This window comes from Elephantulus edwardii, unplaced genomic scaffold (genome assembly GCF_000299155.1).
Source record: "Elephantulus edwardii isolate Elephantulus edwardi_28Jun2011 unplaced genomic scaffold, EleEdw1.0 scaffold00019, whole genome shotgun sequence".
NCBI classification, from domain to species: Eukaryota; Metazoa; Chordata; class Mammalia; order Macroscelidea; family Macroscelididae; genus Elephantulus; species Elephantulus edwardii.
This window is the reverse complement of record NW_006399769.1, coordinates 8,171,795-8,199,310: the sequence shown is the minus strand read 5'-3', so window position 1 is coordinate 8,199,310 and position 27,516 is coordinate 8,171,795. Positions and strand designations below refer to the sequence as shown.

At 42.1% G+C, this 27,516-nt stretch overlaps 1 protein-coding gene across 1 annotated transcript in view; it reads right to left on the bottom strand.

The window, feature by feature from the left end:
• THADA (thyroid adenoma associated) overlaps positions 1-27,516 on the bottom strand; it is a 588,067-nt gene that overhangs the window by 165,734 nt on the left and 394,817 nt on the right. The window contains exon 29 of the mRNA XM_006882320.1: positions 11,057-11,172. Within this exon, the coding sequence (XP_006882382.1) occupies positions 11,057-11,172 (116 nt within the window). The remainder of the gene's footprint in view (positions 1-11,056; positions 11,173-27,516) is intronic.

Here is a 27,516-nt window from a genome sequence, read left to right as displayed (position 1 = left end):
CACACACACACACACATACCACTAGTATCATACACACAAGCAAAATCCTGCTGAAGACTGCACCAAAATGCCTGGAACAGTAGTACACTGACAGAGAACTACCAAAAATATAAGTCAGTTTTAGAAGAGACCATGCCACTAGACATTATCAGATGAGTGCCAACATCAGATGGGTCTTGGCTAAAAGCAAAGAGTACCAAGAAGTATCTATCTGTGTTTCATTGACCATGCAAAAGGCATTTGACTGTATGGATCACAACAAATTGTGGCTAACCTTGAGAAGAAAGGGAATCCCAGAACACTTAATTATGCTAATGCAAAACCTACACTTGAACCAGGAAGCCGTCCTCAAAATAGAGCAATGAAATATTGCATGGCTCAAAATCAGGAAAAGAGTGCATAACGGATATGTCCTGTCTCCATACCTTTACAATCTGTATGCAGAACAGATCATTCAGGAGACGCGACTTTCTGAGGAAGAATGTGGCATCAAGATTGGAGGAAGACTCATCAACTACCTAAGTTATGCAGATGACACAACCTTGCTTTTTGAAACTGGGGAGGACCTGAAGCATTTGCTACAGAAGGTCAAGGACTGTAATCTTTAATATGGATTGAAGCTCATTATGAAGAAAACTAAGGAGGACATGAGGTTTTTGCTGCAGAAGGTGTCAAGGACTGTAGTCTTCAATATGGATTGAAGCTCAACATCAAGGAAACAAAGATTCTCACCACTATTTCAACTGGCAGCTTCAGGATAAATGGTGAAGAGATTGAGATTGTTAACTTCTGTTGCTTGGTTCCACAATCAATACTCTTGACACCAGCTATCAGGAACTGGGAGTCGGCTGTCAGGGACCTCTCTGGAGAACTGAAGAGTACCAATGGCAGTCTGGAGATTAAGGTGTGTCTGAACCAGGCCAGTCTTCAGAATTACTTGCTATTATTATTAATCATTCATGTCTATTTCCCACTGTGCCTACTATAACTACACTGCCTTATGAATCTGAAATGTCATGACTTTACAAGGCAGGGGTTCATGGATGGTATCCAAAGTGTTCATTTACCCAGAAGATGGAACATGTTACATGCTAAAAGGAGAGGAGGCTAAGCCACTATATTAAGGTTTGCATAATATTATGAAAACGTTTTTAAGACATCTAAAGGCTGTAATCCCTTACAAAGCTTGGCAATGACATCACTGCTCAAATCTTCCAAGAATACATCAAAAAGCCAACAGCTACATGTTGAACAGACAGGTATTTCTAAGCCCTCTATCAGACTAATTACCTTCTAGAGGTTATTTGGTGCATAGATTTCCATGCTAAAAAAGTAGAAAGAATAAGCAGTCGGGGGTTGAAATCTCGGTGTGCAGTTGTATAAAGATTATTTTTTACTTATCTCTGCATATTAAATAAGCTCTGATATTGGGTGGCCTGTTCAAAAGCTCAGTCTAATATACTGATCACTTCTGCTTTTATTCACATCATTTTCTGTAAACTGTTTATCAGTGAGAAATTCTTTATATAAATTTTTTAAAACTTTACTTACTTTCAACGATTTATTACAGCAAGATAAGATACTATAGTTTTTAAAGGAGTATCTAATGAAGAGCTTGTTCCATTGGTTTGGACTGAAATGTAATAATTAATGTTCTTTCCATGTCTAAAAAATACAGACAGGACCTCACTCTGAAATAGCTGAATCTTAAACCTTTCTGCAACATCCAAAAGGGAAGTGAACAAATGTTAAACAAGTTTGGGTCTAAAACACACAATTTTCTCTCACCACTCAAATCTGTGGGCAACTCAAAGAGACATCAGACGGGCTGAGCTGGAGGATTAAGGAGGGTCTCCCTCTCCCGACAGAAGCTGGAGGCTGAAGGATGCAGTCATCACCTCTCATCCCAACGCCTTCCCCCAAGGGTAAGGTGGTGGCCATGAATGGGAAAACCTTTATTTTATGGAGATGTTATGGAATGGGAGGGAGGGAACAGAAGCACCCAGAAAGAAGGAGAAGGAGAAAGGGACAGAGTGAAGGAAAAAGGAAATCAACCAAAAGCTAAACCTAACTTCCTATACAGCCGGCAACCTCACCATGCACCCAACCACCCCGCACAGTCCTCTTCCCTAAGTGTCTGGCAAAGACTGCAAATGGGGGCCTTAATGTGCTGCATGATCATCTCTGGACCGGGTTTTCTTCCATGGTATGTGACTCAAACATTAACCTGCAGCTCTCACAAAGCACAGAGGCCTCTGTTTACATCAAATTGTTGCCAAAAAAGGACATCTTTCTTGTTAGAAGGGACAAGGGAGGGGCCCAGGGATTTGGGAAGGGGTGAAGGGAAGCTGAGAAGAATGGAAGCAGCCCTAACCTCCAGTTTTTCGCCCCAGAATTGCATTCTCTTGTGTGAATAAATCTGGTGGTTAGAAAATAAATGCTGTCTTCAGCTGAAAAGCAAAACAGAATCCTACACCAGACCTTGTGCAGCTGGCCACAGGCCCCTGGGGCAGAGCTGAGACTGCCACACAAAGCCACAGAGCTTCCTTCTCTCCAAGCATATTGTCCTTACTCATTTAAATCAGACCCTCCAGCACCTCCAGAGGTGTACACATCACTCAGCGTAGTAGGAGCAGGATGAGTGAGTAACAGAGAAAACGGGGGACACACTGAAGGACATGGAGAAGTGAAGGGAAGTGTCCGTGCTGGAGGGTGGAGACAGAGATGAAAAACAGATGAAGGGGGCTAAAAGGTGCCTGCAGCTCCGGTGGGGAAGTTGTACCAGGAAGTGAAAGGGAGCCTGTAGTTCATTTTTACAAGTAAGAAGTAACCTGGGCCAATTTTCTTGATGGCCCACTAGGCAATATTACATGGTGAAACATGGTCAACCAATGGCTTAGGAATGAAAAGTGATTCAGCAGATGAGGTAAACTCTGAAGCTGAGTAAATTTTAGGGTCACTTCAGTGAATTTTTAATTTTACTTACCTTACTTTCCCATGAACACCCAAGAGTGAAAGATGGTGAAAATCTATATGTGCTTAAGTCAAGGAAGACTAAAAAAAAAGTTAAAAATTATTCTAGGAAATAAGGGAATTAAATTAGGGTAATAAAACATGAAATTATTAGGTCTGGCACACACAAGGCAGGCATCCAAAAATCATCAGCTCCCTTCCCTATATCAGCAGTGTTATTAAAAAAAAATTTCCCCCAAGGTTGCTTTTCTAGTAACCTTGGGATTTGTTTCTGTATTTGTGAGGGCCTGTTTTCTCACCAGAATAGCAGACTGTTCTTTTTAAAAGTGAAAAATATTCACTGTATATGTCAACAACAAGAGCTCTGGTGGCTTCGTGGTGAGGAGTTGGGGTGAGGTAGTGAAGGGCTGGGTAAAGGTATATGGTTGGGATCTATCAGGTGCTCTGCGAGACAAAGATGGACAGTCTCCTCGTGCAATTTACAGTCTCTGGAAAACTAACTTGACAGCACACAACGACAACAAGGTACACCAACAAACCACTGGTCCTGCTCCTGCCACTGAGACCACTGGGACAGGGAGCGTGGACTACCCACCGAGTGCCAGGGCCATGTAGCCCTTCACCGCTGGTCACCACACTGGAAGGGGAAGAATTCTGGGCGGATCCCTCCACAGCTTCAGATCTCTCCTGTGACTCTACGATCAGCCCCAAGGTCTCACAACTGAGTGCATCTCACCCCCACTCACTGCTGTGGGGTTAGTCCTGTCTCACAGCAACCCTGTACTGGGCTTCCAAGGCTGTAAATTGGAATGGGAGGACACTGCCCATCTTTCTCCCACAGAGCCACTGGTGGATTCCAGCCACCCTGGAGAAGCCTCAGCGTTGGGTTAGCAGCAAAATGTCCCATAAAGGAAGCAGGAGGACATTTCAAAGGAGGAAAGGATGGGCACAATGGCTCATACTCTGATCCTTGCTCCTCAAAGCTTGTCTTGTGGTCCCAGGGCCAGCAGTACAGGAACCTCTAAGAAAATGTCAGAAATGCAGGCTCTCTGGGTCTACCTCAGACCCCCTGAAGGAGAATCTGTATTTTAACGAGAGCCCCAAGTAATTTGTGTATACAATGACATTTGAAAAGCCCATTCTATGAATACTTAACTCATCACCATTCAAGGTCTAGACATAAACTATTGCCTGAACAGAGAGAGGCAGTGGGGTTCAACAGGTAGAGCCTAACAAGAAGCTGAAGGCCAAGTCCTCAACTTCGGGGTGTGCTGGGTTGGCAGCATAATTCCTTCTCATTGACCCACAGGAGTTCACAAGCAGGTGGAAGGCCCAAAATGAACACAAAATTATCAACAGTTCAGTCTGACAGCATTAAAAAATCCCTGGACAGCTTTTAAGAACTACCGGTGGCTGTGCCTGCCTAAGAACATCTGAGAGTGCAGTCTGGCATGAGTAGATCTTAAACTTCACCCAATCATGATAATATGGAGCCACTAGCATAGAGAAGTACTGCCCGAGGTGAAAGCTCACCATCAGCCAGCCTGGTACTTACTAACTGCCAATACCAAGTGTCATGAACTTTTATTTTCATGAAAGTTCAGCAGGTAATGTATTAACAGAAGTAGCTGGAAGAGACAGTGATAAAGCAGAGAGAGGCATTAATAGCTGTTTTCTAGCTGCTCACCAGTTAGCAGCTCTGGCTCACTGTAGCCACGAGAGTGTGGGCCTGGAGCTTGGAGATCTAGTTTTCAAGAGAAGCTAGAAATCTTGATTTATTTTCATTTCTCTCCAAACTCCTTGATCTTTAAATGCCAAAACCTAACTAAATAATAATTTAAATCCTATGCAAATCAAACAAAACACATCTATTACCCACGTGGTTCCAAAGTGCTGTCGTTCTGACATCTCTGGTCACAGCATCGGAGACGTATAGAGCTGAGGCTAAGCCCTGGAAAGAACTCCAAAGGAGATCCTTATTGAGCTAATATAATGAAATGCTGGCATACAGTAATTTATGTACTGGAATATGTTGTTATTATGTGCAGTTGAGTTGGAACTAACTCAAAGCTGACCTTCTAATGGATTTTCAGAGGTTGTAAATCACATGAAAGGAGATTCTCCATCTTTCTCCAACTATAATATTGAAAGTAAAAAAATGGAAGAAAAATTTTTTTCTACCTGCTTGATATCTCTGTTAACTCATGCCAAGATGAAATGCTGGGTATCTTACCCACAGAGCTTGTTTCCCCAGTTGTTTAACACTGCAGAGAAGGGAACATTCTACTGATGGATCTGTGAGGGAGCTCTCGTGGCTCAGCAGTAAGGAGCTGCACTGCTAACCCAAAGGCAAATGGTTCCAATCCACCAGCTGCTCCATGGGAGAAAGATGGACAGTCTCTCCCAGTCTGATTTACAGCCGCTGAAGACCTGCCTGAGGGTCAGCTATGAGTTAGGTCCTGACTCAATGGCACATAACAACACTAATGGATTTCTGAGGAGCGTTAATAAAATATTACTTACAAAAACCCCCAATACAGATCATGACACAAAATATGGATTTAAAAAGCCCAAGAAACTTAATACTTAAAATCTTGATTAAAACTAGAGTGAAAGTTTCCCATGTATTCTTAATAGAAAGACATAATAATGGGAATATTATTTATGATATTAAACAATGAGAAGCAAATGAAATCACCAGCAATGGTTAAGTAAACCTAATGTAAGTGACCAAAAAAACATGTAACTTGTATAACATCTTGTATATCATTGAATAATGATACTTTCAAACACCCTTTTAAAAATTCAGAACCAGGCACAATCTAATTCTTTTTAGAGATGCAGAGATGGTAGGACTAGGGAGAAAAGTAACGAAATGATGTTAAAAAGTCAGGATAATGATTAGAGAAGCGTGATAAAGTCTAAATAGTCTCAATTAGTAGCAGTAAATACTCTTTAGGATATTGCTAAATGAAGACTAACACATACACACATACCTCAACTATGTAAAAAAAACACAGAAGAAGTACCTACAAAAAGCTATTAACTAACAACAGTAGTGTCCACTGGATACGAGTAACAGTAGATTTCCCAAATTTTGTAATATACTACACTCACAGGGAAAAAATAAAAATGAAGCAGAAATTTTTAGTAAGGAACACTTTTCTTTCTGATCACATCATCTCAGTCTTGAGGTTTAGGGTTACAGTTAGACACACATATATTCTTGTTTTCTTTTGTAACAGATACCAAATAACCAAATACATTTCTGGAAAATTCAAGTCCAATGTAACATAAGTTCTAACTCTTAACCATAGTCACGTCTTTTCTCCCCTTAGTCCTACTTGACAGATTATTAAAAGGCACGCAGTGCTGTGACCCGAGCTCGAATCTGCAAATACTAAGGGAAGCAGAGATGATCCTGACAAGGAAGGAACAGAGTCCATTTTCATGGTGCTCATGCCAGTGTGTCCAGGCCAGTCACTAACCCCATTGTCCCTCAGTTCCCACCTGGGTCAGCTTACATCTCCTTCAGTGGTAAAGGGCCTTCACACCATGAAATAGAGAACTGGATGAAAGGGGGGAGGGAAGGAGTGGAAAGGGGAAGGAAGGTACTTGAAGGATTAATGAGCTGATTTCCATAAGGGCTTTGACATCTTGGAACGAAAAGCAGCCTGTAAAATCAGAAGCCCAGTCCTTTACTCGGGCTGTGTTGCCAGCTGGCCATTCATCACCAAAAATTCCCCAACAACTCCATGGCTATTGCTTAATCACCTCATATAATTCCCTATTAATCTTGCAAAGTCAAAACATAAACATAGGACAAAAGTTTTCATTTTATGTGCCCTCAATTTCACGGTCAAAATTTTAGAAATGAACTAGTTACCCATTGGTTCCAATAAACTGAAAAATAACCACAGAACAACAAAACGTCTTGGAAAATAAAATTATAAACAAATGACAGTTTCACTAATGATTTTGTACTTTACTGGACTGAATCAGCTAAGGCTAACAGTCAAAGAAATTTTAAAAGGAAAAAGGTGTTGTTGCTAACATTTAAAACAGAAAATTTTAAAAACTATTTTTCTTTTTTGCAATAATAATGTCTTACAGTTTCTACTCAAAAGACATGGAAAAATGTTTAGCTAGTTCAAAGCAACACTTCTTTCTTTCATGTGGAAATTACCAGGGACATTAAGAAATTTCATCAGCAGTTGAATTTTAAATTAGCTGCATTATAATGTCTTCACAGAATAGACGGGGGAGAAAGTGAACACAGGGGCCCACAAAGTCCAGAGTGTGTCCACCTGACAAGGAGTCACTTAGTGAAGACACCCTTAGGGGCAGCATTCCCAGGGGACCTGGGAGACAGGGCAGACAAGTGGAAGGTTGAGCCCGCCTCACACTCAATTCTGTAACTTCCCACTTGAGGCATCTCAAGCTTAGCCTGTAAAGATGTGCATAATACAGAAAATGGATATGTTCTTTTGGAATGCACTGAGCTCTGCCAGTGTGTTTTCCTCTAAACGCTATTCTAGGCTCTCAACACATCCTGATTAATACTAGTAAAGTATGTTTGCAAGCAAGGAGAAAGCTGGTGTTAGGAACCATCTACCGACCACCCACACTGTGGAAAATTCTCACTTGGATAATAGAATTGATGGCACTGCAAACACTGAAGTGGCTTTCCTGGACTTCAGGCTAGGAGGTAGAAACCTGGACCTGCCAGTGATTCATGATTTTGTTTTCTAGGGCTGGAAAGTCGTAGAGAACATCAAAGGGAGGGGGAGATGATGGAACTAGTAATAGGACCATGGGGACGGCGACAAGAGGCCAAGAAACTTCTCCAGTTGACCAGGAGACTCACCTGCTGCTGAATCATCATCTTTAGCTAGGGCATTTAATGAAAGCCCATTCAGCCAACCGGCCTACAACTCCACCTACTTTACCCCATTCAACAGGCAGGAATGGATTTCGGGGGCTCGCAGATGAGAAATTTCTGAGACTCACAATGAGGGAGCAAGCATGGTGGCAGAAACACTTTCCTTTCAAACCTTTAGAAAGTGAAGATTTTTGCCTGGCTGGAGGGTCCTGACTTCCTGATCTCCAGAAGTAATAACTAGGAGGGTCTGATTACAACTGGTAAACAGCTAAGAGTGCTGATCATGACTCAGCTCCCTCATCTTCCTATGGAGGTAGTCTAAGAGCCCCCCAGAGGGCCAAGGACACCAGGGTAAGGAAAGTTGTTCTCAGCTAATGAGTTCTTCTTTCTAAATATCTAAATTTCTACAAAACCAGACTTTATAATTTCTCCATCAATATCCCTACCCCAAATGTTTGGTATGTAGACATTTATTGACAGAGAAGATCAAGGACTATAGCCTTCAATACAGATTGTATCTCAACATCAAGAAAACAAGAATCCTCACCAACAGGCAACATCATAATTGATGGAGAAAAGACTAAAGTTGTCAATTGTTTCATCTTGCTTTTATCCACAATTGGGACAATTTGCCGTCAGGGACCTCTCCAGAGTCCTAAAGAACAATGCCATCAGTTTGAAGGTGCACTTGATTCAAGCCTTAGAAGACCCTAGTGGTCTTCTCAATTGATTGCTATGCATCAGAGAGCAGGACAATGACTAAGGATGACAGAAGAAGAATCAATGGCTTTGAGTTGTGGTGCTGGAGAAGAGTATTAAACATCCTATGGACTGCCAAGAGGACAAAGAAGTTTGTCTTGGAGAACGAAACCAGGGTGCTCACTGGAGGCAAGAATGGTGGCACTCTGTCTCCCATGCTTTGGGCATGTTGTCAGGAAGGGACAGTCCTTGGAGAAGTGCACCATGTTTGTAAAGGGGAGGACTGATGTAGAAAAGGAAGACTCTCAACATGATGGACTGACACAGTGACTGTAGCAATGGGCTCAAGTGTGCTGGAGATGGTGAGAATGGCCCAGGATGGGGCGGGGTTCAGAGAGGTTGCTCACAGGGTTGCTGAGTCATGACCATTTCAACTGCACATAACAACAACATGCACACACCAGGACATCCTTTAGTGGCTCCCATTCAACTAAAAGACACTTTGAGAAGCTTTTTTTTTTTTAAATTAAATTCTTTTTATATTAGTTTGCATACAAATTCTGTATACATTGTGCTTTATTTATACACATGTTTCACACATTTCTCTATTCACACTGCGTTTCTTACACTCATTCCCATATATTGTGTTTTATAAAATTAATTCCTGTTGATTGACCTGTGTTTACCATAAACTCTCCTTTTCAGGTCCCCACTGGATCTTTCCTGTTTCCTTTCACCCTTTCCCTCTGCCCACCAAACTCTATGATTTTGTGCTTTCTTCCCTCCCCACCTTCAGCCCCTCTCTTCCCTCCCCTCCCCACATTCGACTTGAGTGCATATCTTACTAGTAATCCCATTCTTACAATAATGGTCTTGTGCGTGCCTGCCATTTATTTAGTTAGTTTTGTTCTCTACTCCATGTGTCTTACACTTTAGGTTCCAGACGGGGTCACTTCCTTGTCGCCACATTCCCATGACACTTTGTGTCACCCTGTCTCTGCATACACTGCCACCTGAGCCTGTTTTCTCTACTTGATAAAATTCTATTCATTCCTTAAAAGCCAGTTCAATGTCAGCCCTTCCCTGTCCCTCTCCTGAGTTACTCCTGTAATTATTACACATATGTTAATATACTTAATAATTTTAGATAAAATTCCTTATTCATGCATCGGTCTCCCCACCTAGATGAGCTTTCCTGTATCTCTGCATCCTTGACATTTCCTAACAAAGCCTGACATGTAACCTACACTCAGTAACACCTTACTGAATTGAACTGATTTATGGGTCTCATTATTTGATCAGCAATAAGGTCAGGAGTCTAAGACAAGCATAGCTGTGTTTTTGGGTTTTTTAAAAAAATAATAAAAAGGGAGTTTTGGTGGAATAATCTATAGGGAGTCGAACTTATAACCCAAAGCTCATGCATGTCTGGCAGTCTGTGAATCCACCAGGGGTTTGAGAGGAAAAATGGGGAATCCTTGTGTGATTTATGATCTCAGAAAACCGCTGGAGGGTCCGCTCTCAGTTGGACCTGACAGCAATGAGTGAAGCGAGAGAAGCTACTACATTAGGCAGCCAATACACTGAACCTTCATCGACTGCACTGTGTTACAGTACAGGTTGTGTTAACAGGGAGGCTTTCCCCCCCGAACACAGTGAAGACACACAGAAGAGTGCTTATGCTAATAATGTCCTGTCGTTATCAAGGTCCTCAGACAAAGACCTTGAATACGGCATTACTGAGAAGATGCAATAGGAATTAAATGAGAAATTCTTTTCTCTCCTTCCTCTTTCACAAAGGAAACATGCCAAGTTCTAGAATAAAACAAAAATGCCATGGACGAGAAAGAAAACATACCCACCCTTCTTTGTCCTGTTTGCTCAAGCTTCTCTAGTACTCATCGGAAAATGGTAACTTCCATCCTCTCTTTCCATTCATGTCCTGTCTGTTCACTGCCATTTCCTCAAATCTCAGGCTAACTTCTAACCTTGAGCAATGGGACTTTAGAGTCTGCTGGCCTAATGGTAAGAAGTTGTACTGCAATCTTTAAAGAACACAACTCGAATCCACCAGCTGCTCCATGAAAGAAAGATGGGCAGTCTCCTCTCATGAAATTAACTGAAAACCAGCTGGAGGGTCAGCTATAAGTCGGTTCCAACTTCACGGTACACAACAACAACAACAACAACAACAACAATCCAATGGTTCAGTCAATTACCGCCTTTTACTCTTATGATATTTAACACAAGAGCTGGGATAACATAAAAGGGATTAATAAGATATAAGCCATATTACATGCTTCTCAGTCAAGAAGCAGCTTTAGAAAAATTGTAAAGGAAATATTTTTCTTTCTTTACCACAACCCAAAACTCTAAAAGTATAAATATTCCAGTATGCTGAGAAAATCCGTGCCTTTTAAAATTCCCTACCACCAGAATAAGCAATTCTGTAATGTGTTTCTAAGATCTGATAACTCGCTGCTCATGTGGAGTTTAACATACCTCTTGGCCAGCCAGAGTCTGGCTCTGGTGCAAACCATGATGCCAGTCAGCTCCTGCTGAAAGTCTGAATCTGTCCTGTGTTTGGAGTCTGAGTAGGCTTGTAACAAATGAAAAACCTAAAGCAAAAGAAGAGAAAAAACAATATCCTGCTGTGAAAATATATTTTTCCTAAATGCTCGGTTTCTCTCTTTCAGGTTTCCTCAAAATATTTCCCTCAAAGAAAACAGACACCTGCAGAATGTGGCTCTGGTCTCTCTACAGAAAAGCATGTTGCTTTTGAAGAACACAGTGGTAGTGCGAAACCGACTTCCTTAACCTGTACCTGAGCCCTGTGTTCTGCACACAGTTCCCCAAAACTGCAACCGCTTTAGGCCCACACAATCCAGGGACACAAGAGCTTATTAGTTACAAAGAACTGAAGCCCGACCTCCGTGAAGAAATGGAAATACCTGTCTCAATGTTACCAGTCACACATGAGAACAAAATGTGTCTCATAAAGTCAAAGTCTTACTCCATAGGAAAAGAAACTGGATTACATGTCCAAATTCATCAGAACAGACTTGGCTAAAGAAACAATCACAGTAATGCTGGCTTGTCTTCGCAAATGCCAGATAGTGAAATCTATAACCTGCCAGGGTGTTTGGGGCAGTTATTCTCAGAGAAGATAGAAATAGGGGTAGCAGCTTGGACACAGCCTTTTGTCATCTTCCATGGCAGTATACACTGAAATTAAATGCTACATTACGCAGAGAAAGACAATGTCTTTAGCTCCCTATATCAGAAAAAAGGCTGCAGTTTCAGCAGATAGATTTGCATGTGCAAATGTGTGTCCTTTGCATGCATGGATGTCTGCATGCACTGGAGCAACACACAGCCAATGCCATCAATAAGTGTTTGGGCAGAGTGCAGATCCGTAACTGAGAAAGGAAAGGGAAGAGAGTGGATGACACCTTCTGACCTCAGCTAGTACCATGAAGACAGACACAGTGTGAGAAATCCCCCAGCCTGGACCTTTCCTATCTAAACCAAGGAGGACGAGGTAAAGAGAACAAAGCAAGAATAGATAAACACAGCAAGAGCCTTCAAAGTCTATTTTAATTAGTAGTTTATTTTCTTTCCTTATCACATCTTTCCTGAGAGCAACAGATGATTCTTTCTAAGCAACTGCTTTAACTTTCCCTTCCCTTTTGTTGGGGGAGCAACTGTCAGAAGTAAAATAATAGAGAACAGATATAGCAGGGAGAAAAGCAGTAGAGATAAACTAGATGTAGAGTCAACAGACAGTAAATGGTGTGAGCAGCCAGGTTTTCCTGGGTCAGACATCTGCAATCACCATCAAGGGCAGGCTGATTCCTGTGCTATATGTAACCATGTTACTTTAAAAAAAAAATACACTGAAGTAATTGTACAGGAACATGCATTCAAGTCCTGGTATGGAGACTAAAATGGCTTTCTCTAATAATGGACCTGTTATTTCAGAAGCATTGGATCAGATGTCACTATTTCACCACACCCCAACCGGGCCCTAACCCGTCTGCTTGTCCTGGAGTCTGGCTGAAGTTTCTGTTCTTATGTGGCGACTGTCAGAGTGAAAAAAAAATCTTCCTCTTGCTTCAATCTCCTCCATCTTGAAAGAGCTGGCAAAGTCCCTAAGCCTTGCTTTACTTTTCTGCACAGCTGCATGAAACCAACCACCAGGGTTTTTCCTGGTGTCAGAGAAGCGTAATTCATCAGCAGACACCAAGTAAATACATGACTTTGGAATTTACTTATAAGGAAAGACGTGAGATTTTCAAACGATTCTCATTTAGAAGAACTCACTTAAGAAATAACTCTTATAAGTCTGTTTTGAAATGCTTGGTACCTCTGATTTATGAAAATCAGCCTATATGTCCATCAGTTCTGTCACTGTGGCCACAAAGTAGACAGCACTGGTGATCCTGGTCACTCGCCAGGAGTGAGGGGCAATATACTTATACCACACATCAAATACAATTGGAGGGTGGAATCTTTAGAAGAAATGCAGCAAAAAGAAGGAGGGAGAAGCGAGAGGATGACAGCAGAGACAGAGGCAGAGAAGTCAAGGGATTCCAGGTGCAGGAAGGAGAGGCAGAGATAGAGATGTGAAGGGAAACTTGGGGCAAGATGGAGGGGCAGAGGCAGAAATGTGAAGGGAAACCCGGGACAAGACCAAGAGGCAGAGGTAGGCACCAAGGGGGCAGAACAGCAAAGCCTTTTAAGCTAATATATAAAGCAGATGATTGTTTCTACTTTTTTTCTTTAAGGAAATGAATACTTGTAAACATGACTGTCCTCACACAACATTCAGTGTTTGGTTTAATGCCTTAAAGAAAGGGAAAAAAAATTAGGCCATTCCACAGAGTGAAGTCCAGGAGCGAGGCCAGGCCTGTGAAGTGCTGTTTCCATGCAGGTGAGAAGCCGGTGCAGTGTCCCAGGAAGGATCAGTTCTCCATCAGCTCTTAAAGCACCAGCGCCAGCCTCCTCTGCCTGCTAAGTTCTAGTCTAGAAGACTAGAATACTAAGGGAGCTCTTTAAGGGAACTCAGCTGGCGTATCCAAGGGGATACACTGCTACCACAAAGGTAGTGACTCTGGTGGTTCAAATACACTAACAGCTCCACAGGAGAAAGACTGGTCTCCTATGAGATTTACAACCTGGGAAAACCTGCTGGACAGTCGGCTATGAGTTGGTTCCAATTTGATGGCAATGACTTGAGTCTAGAAGATCCTAAGCTGAGAGAGGCCTGGGATAATGAGGAAGGAACAGGGCCATGGAAAAGCATGGACTGGGGAGCCTGAGCAGGCCCGAAGTAAAGGAGGATTAACTGAATGTACATAACAACTGTGACAAGGTTAGCATCATTTGCAAAAAATTCAAACATTTATAGTCAACAAATATTCATTAAGCAACTGTCAATGCCACTCACTATCCTAAGAGCTGACGTTTATGTTCTAATTAATTACAAACAGACTTGCAGTTCCTGTTCTCAGGGGTGCTATCTGAAGGCCGCATCCTATACACACCTGTTGCCTAAAGGACAACACAAACCATCCTTTCGTCAATCACATCTGACAGGAGCAGCTCAAGGTGTCAAGCGTTTCATGAGCACTGGAGATGAGCACTGAATAAACGCTGAGTCCCTCCCTCCACCCGGTCAGCGGAAGGAGGAAGGCAGCTTGACACTATAAGAGCAAAATCAACACCAGTGAGCAGTGAGGACAACCCAGTGTGGGTGGGAACGGGAGTGGCACAGCCACTGGAGCTGGCAGGGCTGTGTGTGTGTGTGTGTAAGTCCAATTACTACTGCTGGGGCTTTGGGAAAGTTATTTAAACTGCTGAGCAAAATCAATGCCCCATGCAAAATATCTCAGTCACAAAAAGACATATTGCCACTGTTGTATGTAGTATGTGACTGACATCGGGGTTGGGGTAAGACTGAGAGAAACTGGATAAATTATGTATACTGCATTGAAACATCAGAGAACAGTATAAAAGTGATATATGATAGGTCATTATGGTTATCACAAGAATCCAGAATTAAGGTTGCATAGTAGAGCATATTTGGGGCGGTAGGAGGGAGTGGGGGGCAGGGGGATTGTATACCAATGAAGGAGTTTATCTTTTGCTTTTCGAAGAGAGGAGCGAACTGGGCTTGGGGGAGAGAAGAAGGTGCAACAATGAATGAATGGAAATCCAAAACCTCTGTAAATGTTCATTAAAATTAATAAAATAAAATTTTCCAAAAATGCTAAAAAAAACCCAAAAACAAACTGCTGCCCTGTCTCATAGGATTAGACAGATTTAAAAGCATGTATATGGTATTTGGTACACACTAAGCCTCTAATAAAACTGTTAGTTCTTCTCCTAGTTCTGGTCTGCTCCTCCCCTTCCAGTCTCCAAGTCCAAAAATAAAGTCCGAGAAGGCTTTGTAGACAGGCTGATATCCATATCTGACCCTGGAATGAGTCTTGTCAGATGTAGTGAAAGTATGCAAGCAGAGAAAAAGGAATTTAAAAACTCATTACCATGGAACGGATTCATACTCGCTCTGATCCAGGAGGCCAGAGGAGAAATGGCCCAGAGTCTCCAGTGCTGAGATCTCTATGGAAGCAGATGTCTTATCTTCTCCAACCACTGACCTCCTGGTTAGCAGCCAACCATTTTAACCCTTGTGGAAAAGGGGCTGGATCTCAAAATATCGGTTTTGCTTTGTTGTTAGGAACCACTGAGAGGGCTCCGACTCAGCACGACCTGATGTATGGCAGAATGCAACACTGACAAATAGTTGTGTGTGCAGAGAACACATCCAAGATGCATGCAGGTTGATGGGAGACATAGGAGAAAGGGAGCAAGTCAGAGCAAGAAAACTTTTTAATGTAAAACTAAAGAATGTGTGGAGCACTTTAATCTGGAGACAGTCAAGATCTCCTCAGAGAGCAAGCTGGTGTAATGAGATGTATGAATGGACAGTGAGGTCCGGCCCATGTGGGTGCTGGGTTAGAAGGGGCAGGATGACCAGGTCCACTGCAGCCAAGTCTAGACTAGAGGTGCTAAGGGTCTGTCGAATCCAGACACTGAAAACTGAAACCCTGTGGGCCAAGACTGGTTGCAGATATTTTGTTTGGCCCACACAGTATTTTTAAACCCACATTTATGAATCAGAAGACTTCACATCAAAATCATCTCAATTTCCAACTGCTTTTAAAAAGTAGGAAGATTTGGCAAGAGCAGGCCCACATTCCTGCATGAGCACAGCCACCTGGCCCGGACTGGGGAGCGGCTGCCCCCGATGAGAAATGCTCCCTGGCTTACCACTGGCCCATGACTCTCTATTACTCAAGGTCACCAAGGTGGGGTTCAGTGCCATCAGCACATCACAGCTTTTGGGCCTATTTTCCTTTTCTTTTTGTACTTACAGAGGATAAAAAAATGTTTACTGAACTCAAGTCTCCACGTAAAGTCTGACAAGAGAGAATGGACCAAGAAGGGTCACCTGGTTATCCTCATTCCCCTTCATCTACTTATGTGTCTGTCACCAGTAAACTCATTTTATGGCATTGCCCCACCCCCCAACCCCTGCCGCTCCACACATACATGCATACCCCCCCCCCAAACTATAGCAGCGTTGAAATGAGGAGGATAGGACAGATTGAGGGGATATTATTGAAGTTGAATAAGCAGCCTTATTAACTGTCTCAGACATGGAATTGAAATTCAAGAAATAATACTCTCAACCTGGGCAGCTTGTGCCAGGGGGCCATCTTTCAAATTGAGCTCTTAAGACAGCAAGTAACAGGTTTAGGAATAGGGAAGGTGTTGGGAATATCTATGTGGCAATTGTTCTAGACAGTATGGCATGTAACGTATTATCCAGCCAGGAAATGTTTTGAAAGTGAAAGGAGGCACTCCTAAGAATCACACCCTTGGGAAACAGCAGGATGCATCGTTACCCTAGTCATAGTACAATGGTTTGTACTCAATTAAGGAGCGCCTGATCCAGGCCATGGTCTTCTTATTTGCTTGCTATGTATCTGAGAGCTGGACAATGACTAAGGATGACAGAAGAATTGATGTCTTTGAGTTGTGGTGCTGGAGAAGAGTGCTGACTACACCACGGACTGCCAAGAGAATAAATAGGTCTGTCCTGGAGTGTGTGAAGCCAAATTACAAGGATTTTGAAACTCCATCTGACATATTTTGGGCATGTTGCCAGAAGGGGCCAGTCCTTGGAGAAGGACATCATACTTAGAGGGCTGGAGGGTCAGTCCAGGAGAGGAAGACTCCAGATGAGATGTACTGACACAGTGACTATGGCAATGGGGGCAGGTGTGTCAGAGGTGGTGAGGCTAAGGATAAGGCAGCGCTCAGGGCTATTGTTCATAGGGTCACTATGAGTTGTAGTCGCCTTGATGGCACATAACAACAACAAAAACAACAACTAACTTACAAGGGAGCTCTGGTGGCTTAGGGGTAAGGAATTCCACTGTAACTCCAAAGGCATGGGGTTTGAAACCACCACCTACTCTGGAGGAGAAAGATAGGCAAACTCCCTTTCTTGACATTTGTTGCCTCTGAAAACCCACCAGAAGGTCAACAAGCCGGTTGGAACTTGACAGTGCGTAACAAGTAACTAAGTAAAAAGCTGGCAATTCAAACTTACCAGCGGCACCATGGAAAAAAGGTCTGGTAACCCAGTCCGGGAAAGATTTAAGAAACTATCGCACTATGAAGCTCCATCATAGTGTAGCATGAGGGCCATCGTGAGTCAGATGACTAGGCAGCAAAAAGGCTTGCTTTTTGCCTTTTATAAAAGTGACAACAGGACCTTCGGAGAAAGGTGTGAGGTAGAGCTACAAGATCTGATGTCATGACCACAAAAGCAAGAGATGGTTTTGTGGCTTGTTCTTACCCAGACAGAAGCAGGTTGAAAGCATACATGAATAACCAGCAGAGGCCAACAGCATCGCCTGTGAGGTGGGTATCAGTCAGGGCTGCTGAGTGCTGGGTAGCCCCTGCCCAAGTGAGCACTAGTCACAGAGCAGTCGAGAGAAGGAGCAGGAGAGCAGGAGGCTGGATTTCTTGCCCCTGAGGTACAAAGCTTTCATGAAACTTTGTTTTTTGAGAAACAAAACAAAACAAACCCAAGAAATGTCTGGAGAAGCTGGAAGCAGTTACCCCCTACCCTGCCCCCCTCCTCATTCTAAACACAGACAGACTCAGGGGAGCCCCAGGCATCTGTGCAAAGCATGGGGTCCATTTTGGCAGTTTCAAATCTTAAAGGCAACTTCACAGAGTAAATGAAATACTCTTTGAATAAGTGCCACAGGCCTAAAAAAAGAGCCAGAGACAGATCTCCAAAGAAACTCGCACCACACTGGTGAAATCTGCTTCGTTCCTGTGCTGGACTAAAATAGTGACTTGTGTTAGACAAGATCAAAATGATATATGGCTGTTTGGGAATGCAATGCCGAGATAGGTTTTCCTCTTCACTAAGCATGGCCGCCAGGCAATTTTCCTCCTTAGAAAATCAACAGCAGCTGAGCTCCAAAAGTCAGCTGGATCCAGGAACAGCAGAGCAGGAATAAGCGGACCATGGAAAAGGGTCATTCCAGTAAAAGAGAGCCCGAGAGGGGACAGGCTATGACACGATCGTCCGCACTCCCAAATGCTGCACATCAACATGCCTACCCACTTTTACAACTATATTTTCTTTTAAAACAATTTCCTTTCCCCCCCCTCCTTTTTCTTTTGTAGCATGTAGACTGTGGGTAAACAATTTTGTACGCTATTACTTTCAACCAAGTACAAAATTCTGTATCTGCCATTTAGCTCCAACCCCCACAGCTAATCTAGTGCCACATTTTTCCAAGCTCAGTGTTTGCACAGGATTTTATTTCGGCTGGTAAAACATCTGTATTTTTTCAGAGACTTAAATAAATGATCTATGCCGGGAATGTACAGTATAAGGTGATGTCAGGCCCCTTTTTTTCTCAACTCACTGGGCAGAACAGGCAAACATTGTTTCAGCCTGTAGTTGGGAATGTGAATATTTATCCTGTCGACTTAATTCATACAAACAAAACTAAAGGCAGCCAGAAGTAGTTTATGGATGTAAGGTAGATTGAAGGGGAAGGCGAGACGATGAAGGGTTGAAGGAGGAATCCAAACTCGAATTCACAGCAAAGCCTAATCAGATAATGGCTGGGAAATGGATACAGAAAAAAACTTAAAAAGTAGATTGTGTTTTTGTGTATGTATGGAAGGAAATCCGTATGCAGAACAGATCATCTGAGACGCTGGGCTATACGAGAAGAGGAATGTGGAATCAGGATTGGTGGAAGAATCATCAACAACCTGCGTTATGCAGATGACACAACTCTGCTTGCTGAAACTGAGGAGGACCTGAAGCGCTTGCTGCAGAAGATCAAGGATTACAGCTTCCTATATGGACTGAAGCTCAACATCAAGAAAACAAAGATTCTAACCACTGGGCCAATTGGCAGCATCAGTATGGATGGTGAAGAGATTGAGAGAGTTAACAGTTTTAATTTACTTGGCTCCACGGTCAACACTCTTGGTAACAGTAGCCAGGAAATCAAGAGACGAATTACATTGGAAAAGTCGGTTGTGAGGGACCGCTCAAGAGTACTGAAGAGTAACGATGTCAGACTGGAGACTAAGGTGCACCTGATCTGGGCTATAGTCTTCACAATTACGTGCTATGCATCACAGAGTTGGACAGTGACTAGGGTTGACAGAAAGAGAATTGATGCCTTTGAGTTGTGGTGCTGGAGAAGAGTGTTGAATATACCATGGACTGCTAGGAAAACAAATGGGTTTGTCCTGGAGAGGGTGAAGCCAGAATGTTCCCTGGAGTCAAGGATTCTGAAGCTTCGTCTGACATATTGTGGGCATGTTGCAAGGAGGGACTGGTCTTTGGAGAAGGACATCATGTTTGGCAGAGTGGAGGGGTGGCGAAGGAGAGGAAGACCTCTGATGAGATGGATTGATTCTGTGACTAGAGAGGTGGGAATAAGTGCGTTTGAGATGGCTATGTTGGCACAGGATAGAAGAGCGTATAGAGCTCTTGTACACAGGGTCGCTATGAGTCGCAAGCGACTCGATGGCACATAACAACAACAACATGGAAGGAAAGTGGTAGACAAGAGAGAAGAGGTCTCTAAATTGTAATTTTTAATCATTATCATGTAGTGTGGAATTTGGTGATTTTTTTTGTTGGGTTTTTTTTTTTGGTTGAAAGTATATTAATCTTCTCCCCAAATAGAATGAAGGCTTCCCAGAAGTACGTCTCTTGCTTCTACATGGTGTAGGGCACAGTGGTGAAGTGTAACTTGCCTAAATAATCTGTACAATGAACTCAGTGTATTATTCTTTTATATTGAGAACCAAATAGTTTTCAGTCTTAAAGGGTCAGTGTGGAATGATCCTAGGATTCTTGGAGCGTTATCAACCTACTTGTCTGAAAAATGTGGCTTGGTGGACATGTGCCATCCACAGGTACCCACGGACATGACTGGCTAGAAAGCAGACCAAGAAACATTTCCAGTAATTGTTCCCCCAAGCCTCAACTTTAGTGTATGAGTGCATTTTCAGGAAGGTCTCAGTAAGTTCTGAAAAAGAGACTACTTACTGAGTTCTGTTGTTGCTGCCAGAAGAGGTAGTCTAATTATGAATTTGTAATTTCTTCCTACCTGACTCTTGTTTGGGAAGAGAATCACTGGAACTAGGCCATAAATATATTTAAGGACTAAAATGTGCAAAAACACAGTGTGTAGGTGACTGGATATTTACTCTGTTCTCATATCCATTCCCTCCTTTGTGTCACCATTCCTATGGCCCCATCAAACACCTGCCTCTCCAATGTATTTTACACATGGCTGTCAGAGAACTTTTCTAAATCTAAGCCTTCATCATATTCCCATGTTCAAAATTCTTCATACTTGCAAAGAATATTCTGGCCATTGAAGGCTTTACCTAGCTTCCAAATTTTACCTCTTTATTCCTTTATCTCTGCCAGGAAATTTGGAGGAGAGCAGCCTGGCTGACTGACTCAAAGAATTCCATATTTGTTCCCATTCCCAAGAAAGGTGACTCAATACAAGGTGGAAATTGTCAAACAGTATCATTAATATCACATGCAAGCAATACACTGCTGAAGAGATCCAAACCTGGCTAGGATAGTACATTAACAAAGACCTGCCAAAAGTACAAGCTGGGTTTAGAAGAGGCTATGGCATTGGGAATGTCACTGTTGATGTCAGATGGATCTTGGCTGAAAGCAGAGAATACAAGAAGACCATTTATGCTTATGTGACTATGCAAAGGCGTCTGACTGTGGATCATGTCAACACGATTCATAGCAACTCTATGGACAATGGAGCTTTTGATTTCTTGACTGCTGTTACTATGAGTTTTCAATGTTGATCCTAGTAAAATGAAATAATTGACAACTTTAATCTATTCTCCATCTATAAGGACGTTGTTTATTGGTTCAGTAGCAAGGATTTTTTTTTTTTAATGTTGAGCTATAACTCACTTTGAAGGCTGTAATCTTTGATTCTCGTCCGTAATGCTTCAAATCTTCTTCACTTTCTCCGAGCTAGATTGTGTCATCTGCATAATGCAGGCTGTCAATGAGTCTTCCTCCAATCCTGATGGCATAGTCTTTTTCTTATAATCCAGTTTCTTAAAGTTGTTGTTGTGTACCATTGAGTTGGATCTGACCCATAGCTGACCCTCCAGTAGATTTTCAGAAGCAGTTAATTGCACAGAAGACTGCCCATCCTTCACCCGTGGAGCAGCTGGTGGATTCAAACTGCATACCTTTGATATTGCAGCACAGTTTCTTATACTCTGAATGAACAACTGTTTCTTGATCTATGTACAGGTTTCATATGAGCACAATTAAGTATTCTAGGATTACTAGTCTTCTCAATGTTGTCCATAATTTGTTACGATCCACCCAGTCAAATGCTTAGACCTGGTCAACAAAACACACCATTCTGGTATTTTCTCCCTTTAGCCAAGATACATCTGACATTAGCTATGATATCCATCATTCCACGCCCTACTCGGGATACAGACTGAGTTTCTGGCAGTTTCCTACAGATGTACTATTCCAGTCATTTCTGATTAATTATCAGCAAGATTCTACTTACATGTGACTATTAATGATATTGTTAAGACGTCATCAATAGCAGAGTGTCCCAATAGCATTCTGGAAAAGGAAAAAAAATATGGACTCCCCCCCCTTAGTTAAACAGGTAGCTCTCTTCCAAATTTCTTGGCACAGACTGGTGAGCATGTCCAGGCAGGCTGCATTTGTTTGTTTAAACAACTTAATTGGTATTCCATCAGTTCCTGGGGCCTCATGTCTTGCCAATGTCTTCAGCACAGATTGTACTTCTTTCTTCAGTACTTAATCATGTTTTCAATGGCTGAATTTTTGGAAATAGATGGCCAGATCATTCTTCTGAAGCAACTGTGAGTTGAAATGAATATATAACCTTTTGGTTCACAAAAAGGACATTAACTATTTGTGCCTCCCTGGAACACTCAAGTCTCCTAACCACCAAAAGCCCTTCTCAAAGAGAAAAGCCATGGCCTCTGCTATCAAATTGACTCCTGTATCATGGCAACCTTGCGAGAGATGATCAAGTCTATAAATCTTTCTGAGATTTCTTTCTTTCGCGAAGCAGATGGTGGACTCAACTATTTATGGTTAGGGCTAGCAGCCCAAAACACAATGTGATACATCACCAAAGATAAAAGCCAGCTGCTAACTGGGTGAGGACATTCTCTCCCCTCACTGGGAGGACTGTAAATGGCCATAGTCATTACACAGGGTAATCAGGACAATTACCACCACTTGACTGCCAGTTTGCCCTACATCACTGTGAAGCTGGAAGATATGCTGCTGGTATTTCAAATACTAGCAACTTTAAAAACAAATATTCATGGTGGACAGGTTTTCAGCAGAGCATCCAGACTAAGAAGGAAGACTGGCAATCCACTTCCAAAATCAATCAGAAATATCAGAGCATTGACACAGTGTTAGATTTGAACCACATGCCTTTGGCTCAACAGCACAATGCTTTAACACTAAGCCAGGAGAGCTCACTCCTCAGAGGCTGGTAGACACACAACAAACAGCAGGGGAAGAGCTGTCTTCTCTATGTAGAGGGTATTTTAACAATGTGGATGGAGTTTAAAAAAATTCACCTAATGAATAATCTTCATTTGCAGATTGGCAAGATTAAAAATTAGGGTAAGTAGCTGTAAACATTCATTAAAGATTGGAATACAGGATGTAGGTAGCATGAAAAAAGGAAAATCTTAGAAACTGTAAAAAAAAAGACATGAAAAGAATAAAGATTCATATCTTAGGCATTAGCTGAAATGGACTGACGTTGGTCATTTTAAGTCATATAATCATATGAGCTACTATCCAATGAAAGGCAAACTGAAGAGGAATGGTGTTCATTCATTGTAAAAACCCCACACCATTTCAAGCTCTGTCATGATGTACAACACCATTAAGGAGAGTGTAATATGCATACTCATACAATGAAAACCTGTTAATGTGACTGTTATTCAAATACATGCACTAACCATTAAATCTAAAGAACAAATTAAAGGTTTCTACCAACTTGCATTGTTTCCATCTCTTAGCAATTGTGAATAACACTGCAATAAATACGGATGTGTATGTATTTGTCTGTGTTGTGGGTCTTATTTCTTTAAGGAATGTATCTAGTAGTAGAATAGCTGGATTAAAGGGTACTTCTATTTTCAGCTTTTAAAAGGAAACTTGCTCTTGAATATAGAAAAGTTAAAGTGAAAGGAGAAAAACGAGAAAGGAAGAAGTACCTGCAACTGTTCCTATAGCAACTGACTCACAGCCAACGGTCCTGTGAGTTTTCAGAGGTTGTAAGTTACATGGGAGAAGACTGCCTATGACCTGGATGCCTTTTGGGGCAGCAGTTAATTCCTTACCACTAAGACATCAGAGAAGAACTAACTGAAGATCAAAGACTATGGCCTTCAGTATGGATTATACCTCAACATCAACCAAACAGAAATCCTCACCATGGGACAAGTTCACTATAAATGGGGAAAAGACTGACGTTGTCAAGAATTTCATGTTCCTCAGATCCACAATGAACACTCAGAGAAGCAGCAGTGAAGAATTCAAGACTTGCTGCACTGGGCAAATATGCTATCAAAGACCTCCTTAGAGTACTAAAGAATAAGGACATCAACTTAAAAGGTTCACCTAATCCACACCATGGAATGACCAATTGTGTCCTATGCATGTGAAAGTGGAAAAGTGAGAAAGACCTGATGCCTTCGAACGGTGGCATTGGTGAGGAGCACTGAACATACTATGGTCTGCCTACCAATCAAACAAATCTGTCTCGGAGGAAGTCCTGACAGGACACTTCTTAGAGGCAAGTGTGGTGAGACTTTGTTTCCCATACTTTGAGCATCTTATCAGGAGGGGCCAGGCCTGGGAAGGAGACATTGTGCTTGGATAGGTGGAGGCCTGACTAAATAAGAAGACCCTCAACATGATGGGCTGATGCAGTGATTACAACAATGGGATGAAGCAAAGCAGAGATTGCGAGTATGAAAAACTGAGCAAGGTTCTGATCAGTTGCACACAGGATTGCTATGAGGTGCAATAAACTTGATGGGGTCTCAACAGCACGGCATTAGGGTCACGTAACGGCACCTGCAGTACATTCTGTATCAATGTGGCCTTCTGAAGTTGGGCACTGTAGCACCCTCATGGCCTGGCAGAAAAGGTGCACTTTCTCTAAGACTTATCTGGTTTTTTTTGTCAGTTCATGGGATATTCAGCACACTTCTTCAACACTACAGCTCAAAGGTATCAATTCTTTTGTCAGCTTTATTTACTGCCCAGCTCTCAGATGCATAGCTAGTGACTGAAAAGGCCATGGTCTAAATAAGGCATGCCTCAGTTCTCAAACTGACATCATTGCTACTCAGTAATTTGAAGAGGTCCCTGACAGCAGATTTTACCAACACAATTATCTCCTGACTGCTTTCACTTTCCTAAAAGTGGTAGGACAGAAGACTTATGGATATGAGAATTATAGGGAGGAAAGAGAACAGGTCTGATTACACTGTGGGTATTAATTATAAAATGAAATGTAATGAAGAGTTGAATGAAAAATCAATTTACTCTGTGAAAACTTTCACTCAAATTACAATTTTTATAAATTTGCAAAAGTAAGGGGAGCTCTGGTGGCCTAGTAGCAAGAAGATGTACTGTAATTTCTGAGATACATGGTTCGAATCCACCCGATGCTCTGCTGGAGAAGGCGGGGCAATCTCCTCCTGTACCAGTGAGATCTGATTTGACGGTACACACAAAATAATAAAATAAAAAATTTTTTAAAATTTGCAAAAGTAATAGAACTCAATGTCTCCCTGTGGTCACATCTTATAGTCCAAAGGCCTCTCTTGTCCAGTGGTTCAAATCTAAAAGCTACTCTAAGAAAATCAGGTAGTCCTCTCATTATGATTTACAGCCTCAGAAGCCCAACAGAAGGTTGCTCCAGCTGGAATCAACTGTGCAGCAGGGAATTTGAGTTTTTCACTTTGTCTCTTCCCCAAACAAGGCCAAAGGAAACAAAGTTACTGTATTACATTAATTATGTTTTCCAGATTTTACAACACTGAAATTTGTTTTATAAAAAGAAACTGACCAAACAAACTGGTTTTTAGTCTAGTAATACACATTACTCTGTGAGCTGTAACTGGGATGGGACTGAACTGCAGATCCTCATTCAATGAGCCCACAAAGTTGGGCTGGGCTGGGGCCAGGCTTGGGAGTCTGCTGGCTTCCAGGACACTAGGCGAGCAGACAAACTCCTCTTTTTGAAATATAGTGATGGAAATTTTTTTAAAAATCTTTTTTTGGTTGCAGCTTATTTCAAAGGTCATCAAAGTAAGCAAAAGGGAAAGACGGAATCTTTAAAAGCAAGAAAGTGACAAATGTTTATAAAATGACTGTTTATATTTTCACATGGAGGAGGAGGGGGGAAGATTCCTTTACCCTCAGCATGGGGATCTGGGCAGCTCCTCTACCCGCTTGTCCTTGTTTGTTTGTTTGTTCACCTGCCACTCAGCACCTCCAGCAGCGAAGTTGGGGAACATCTACCGCATCCATTTTATGTGGCGTTAGAAGTCTCTTGGATGACTGAGATTTATGGAATAAATGAGACAGTGTTTTATGAAGTCCATCCTGTACTGATAACTATACTCCACAATCCAGTGAGCACGAACTACCCAAGGTTGAATGCACGGACGGGCTGGTCACTGGAGGATCTCTCCACACATCGAGTCAGACTCCTAGGAGTACTCCTTCGTGTAACAGATTCTATCAGGCCTAAACAAAGCAAAAGGCCAGTGAAATAAATTTTTCATGTTAACTCCTCTCAAATCTCAGAGTGAACAAAAAGCCTTTACTTTTAAAAGAATTTTCTTCATTGAGTTAATGACAAATTTCGGACAATTATCATATAGAGCTTCTAACTGGATTTTAAATCTCTTATTAAACATATTCCAAGAGAATAAGACCTAGAACATTTTTAAATGGGCCCCTGAATGGTACACTCAATTACTTGCTGTTAACACAAAGGCTGGCAGTTCAAAACCAACCAGAGGAGCATCAAAAGGAGGGCCTTGTGATCTACTCCTGAAAACTCAGCCACCAAATACTATCAGGAGCACAGTTCTACCCTGACATGCATGGGGCATTGCAAGGGACAAGAATAGAATCAAAGCCAATGGTTTGGTTTGTGGCTTTAGTATTATAATAATGTCTAAAAATTCACCTTTAAATGAGATGATGGATAAATGAATCAAGGTGAGATTCAACTCCATTATAAAGATTTCATGCTATTTCCATGCCTCTTCTGTGGTTCCGTCAGTTCATCAACTTTCTCTGCCAATAAAGGGTTGTGGCAATGTCTCCATTCTCTCAACCCATAATGTTTATTATCTGAGCCACTCAGTTGGCACTTAAGATACATTGCCTTGATTGCTATTTATCTTTTTATGTAAACCAAGTCAGTTTATCTACCACAGAGTCTCAGTGGAGTGCAAAAGTTTGTTGACTTGATTTTAAATTTAAGGCAATTATCATGTAGGCTGGGATAAACAGTACTTTCAAAGCAATGGTTAACTCAGTGAAAGTAAACACCAAGGCTGCTTACAACCAGTTCAGCGTACAAAGGAAGACTACCAAAGAGCTCAACATTGGAATATGCTGTGGCAAGGACATAAACATGAAGCTTCTTGACCATGACATGCCATGTCAGCCACATGAATTCATTATCTCCTGAGCTCATCTAGAAAAAAACCCCATCATCTTAACACCAACCTACTTTAGCACAGACACTGACACCTCTATGAAAACTATGCACCATTCTCTCAGGAACTGTTAGGTTTATTTGCTTAATGAATGCCCACATTGGATAACAATGTTCCCTCTCTCCATGTAACTACTCATCCATAATCCATCATGATCTTGCTCCATTCAGTGTATTAGGGACATTGTTGTTGTTGTTGTTATGTGCCATTAAGTCACTAGTGACTCACAGCGGCTCTATGTACAACAGCTCTGAACCCTGCCTATCCTGTGCCAACCTTATTATTTCTTACACATCCACCCCCATTACCCCAAGTCACTGAATTGATCGATCTCATCAAGGGTCCTCCTCTCCTGCACTGTCCCTCCATCCTCCCAAGCATGATGTTCCTCGCCAAAGACTGGTCCCTTCTTGTAACATACCCAAAGTTTGTTAGATGAAGCTTCAGAATCCTTGTCTCCAAGGAGCAGACTGGTCTCACTCTCTCCAGGACAATCCTGTTTGTTCTCCTGGCAG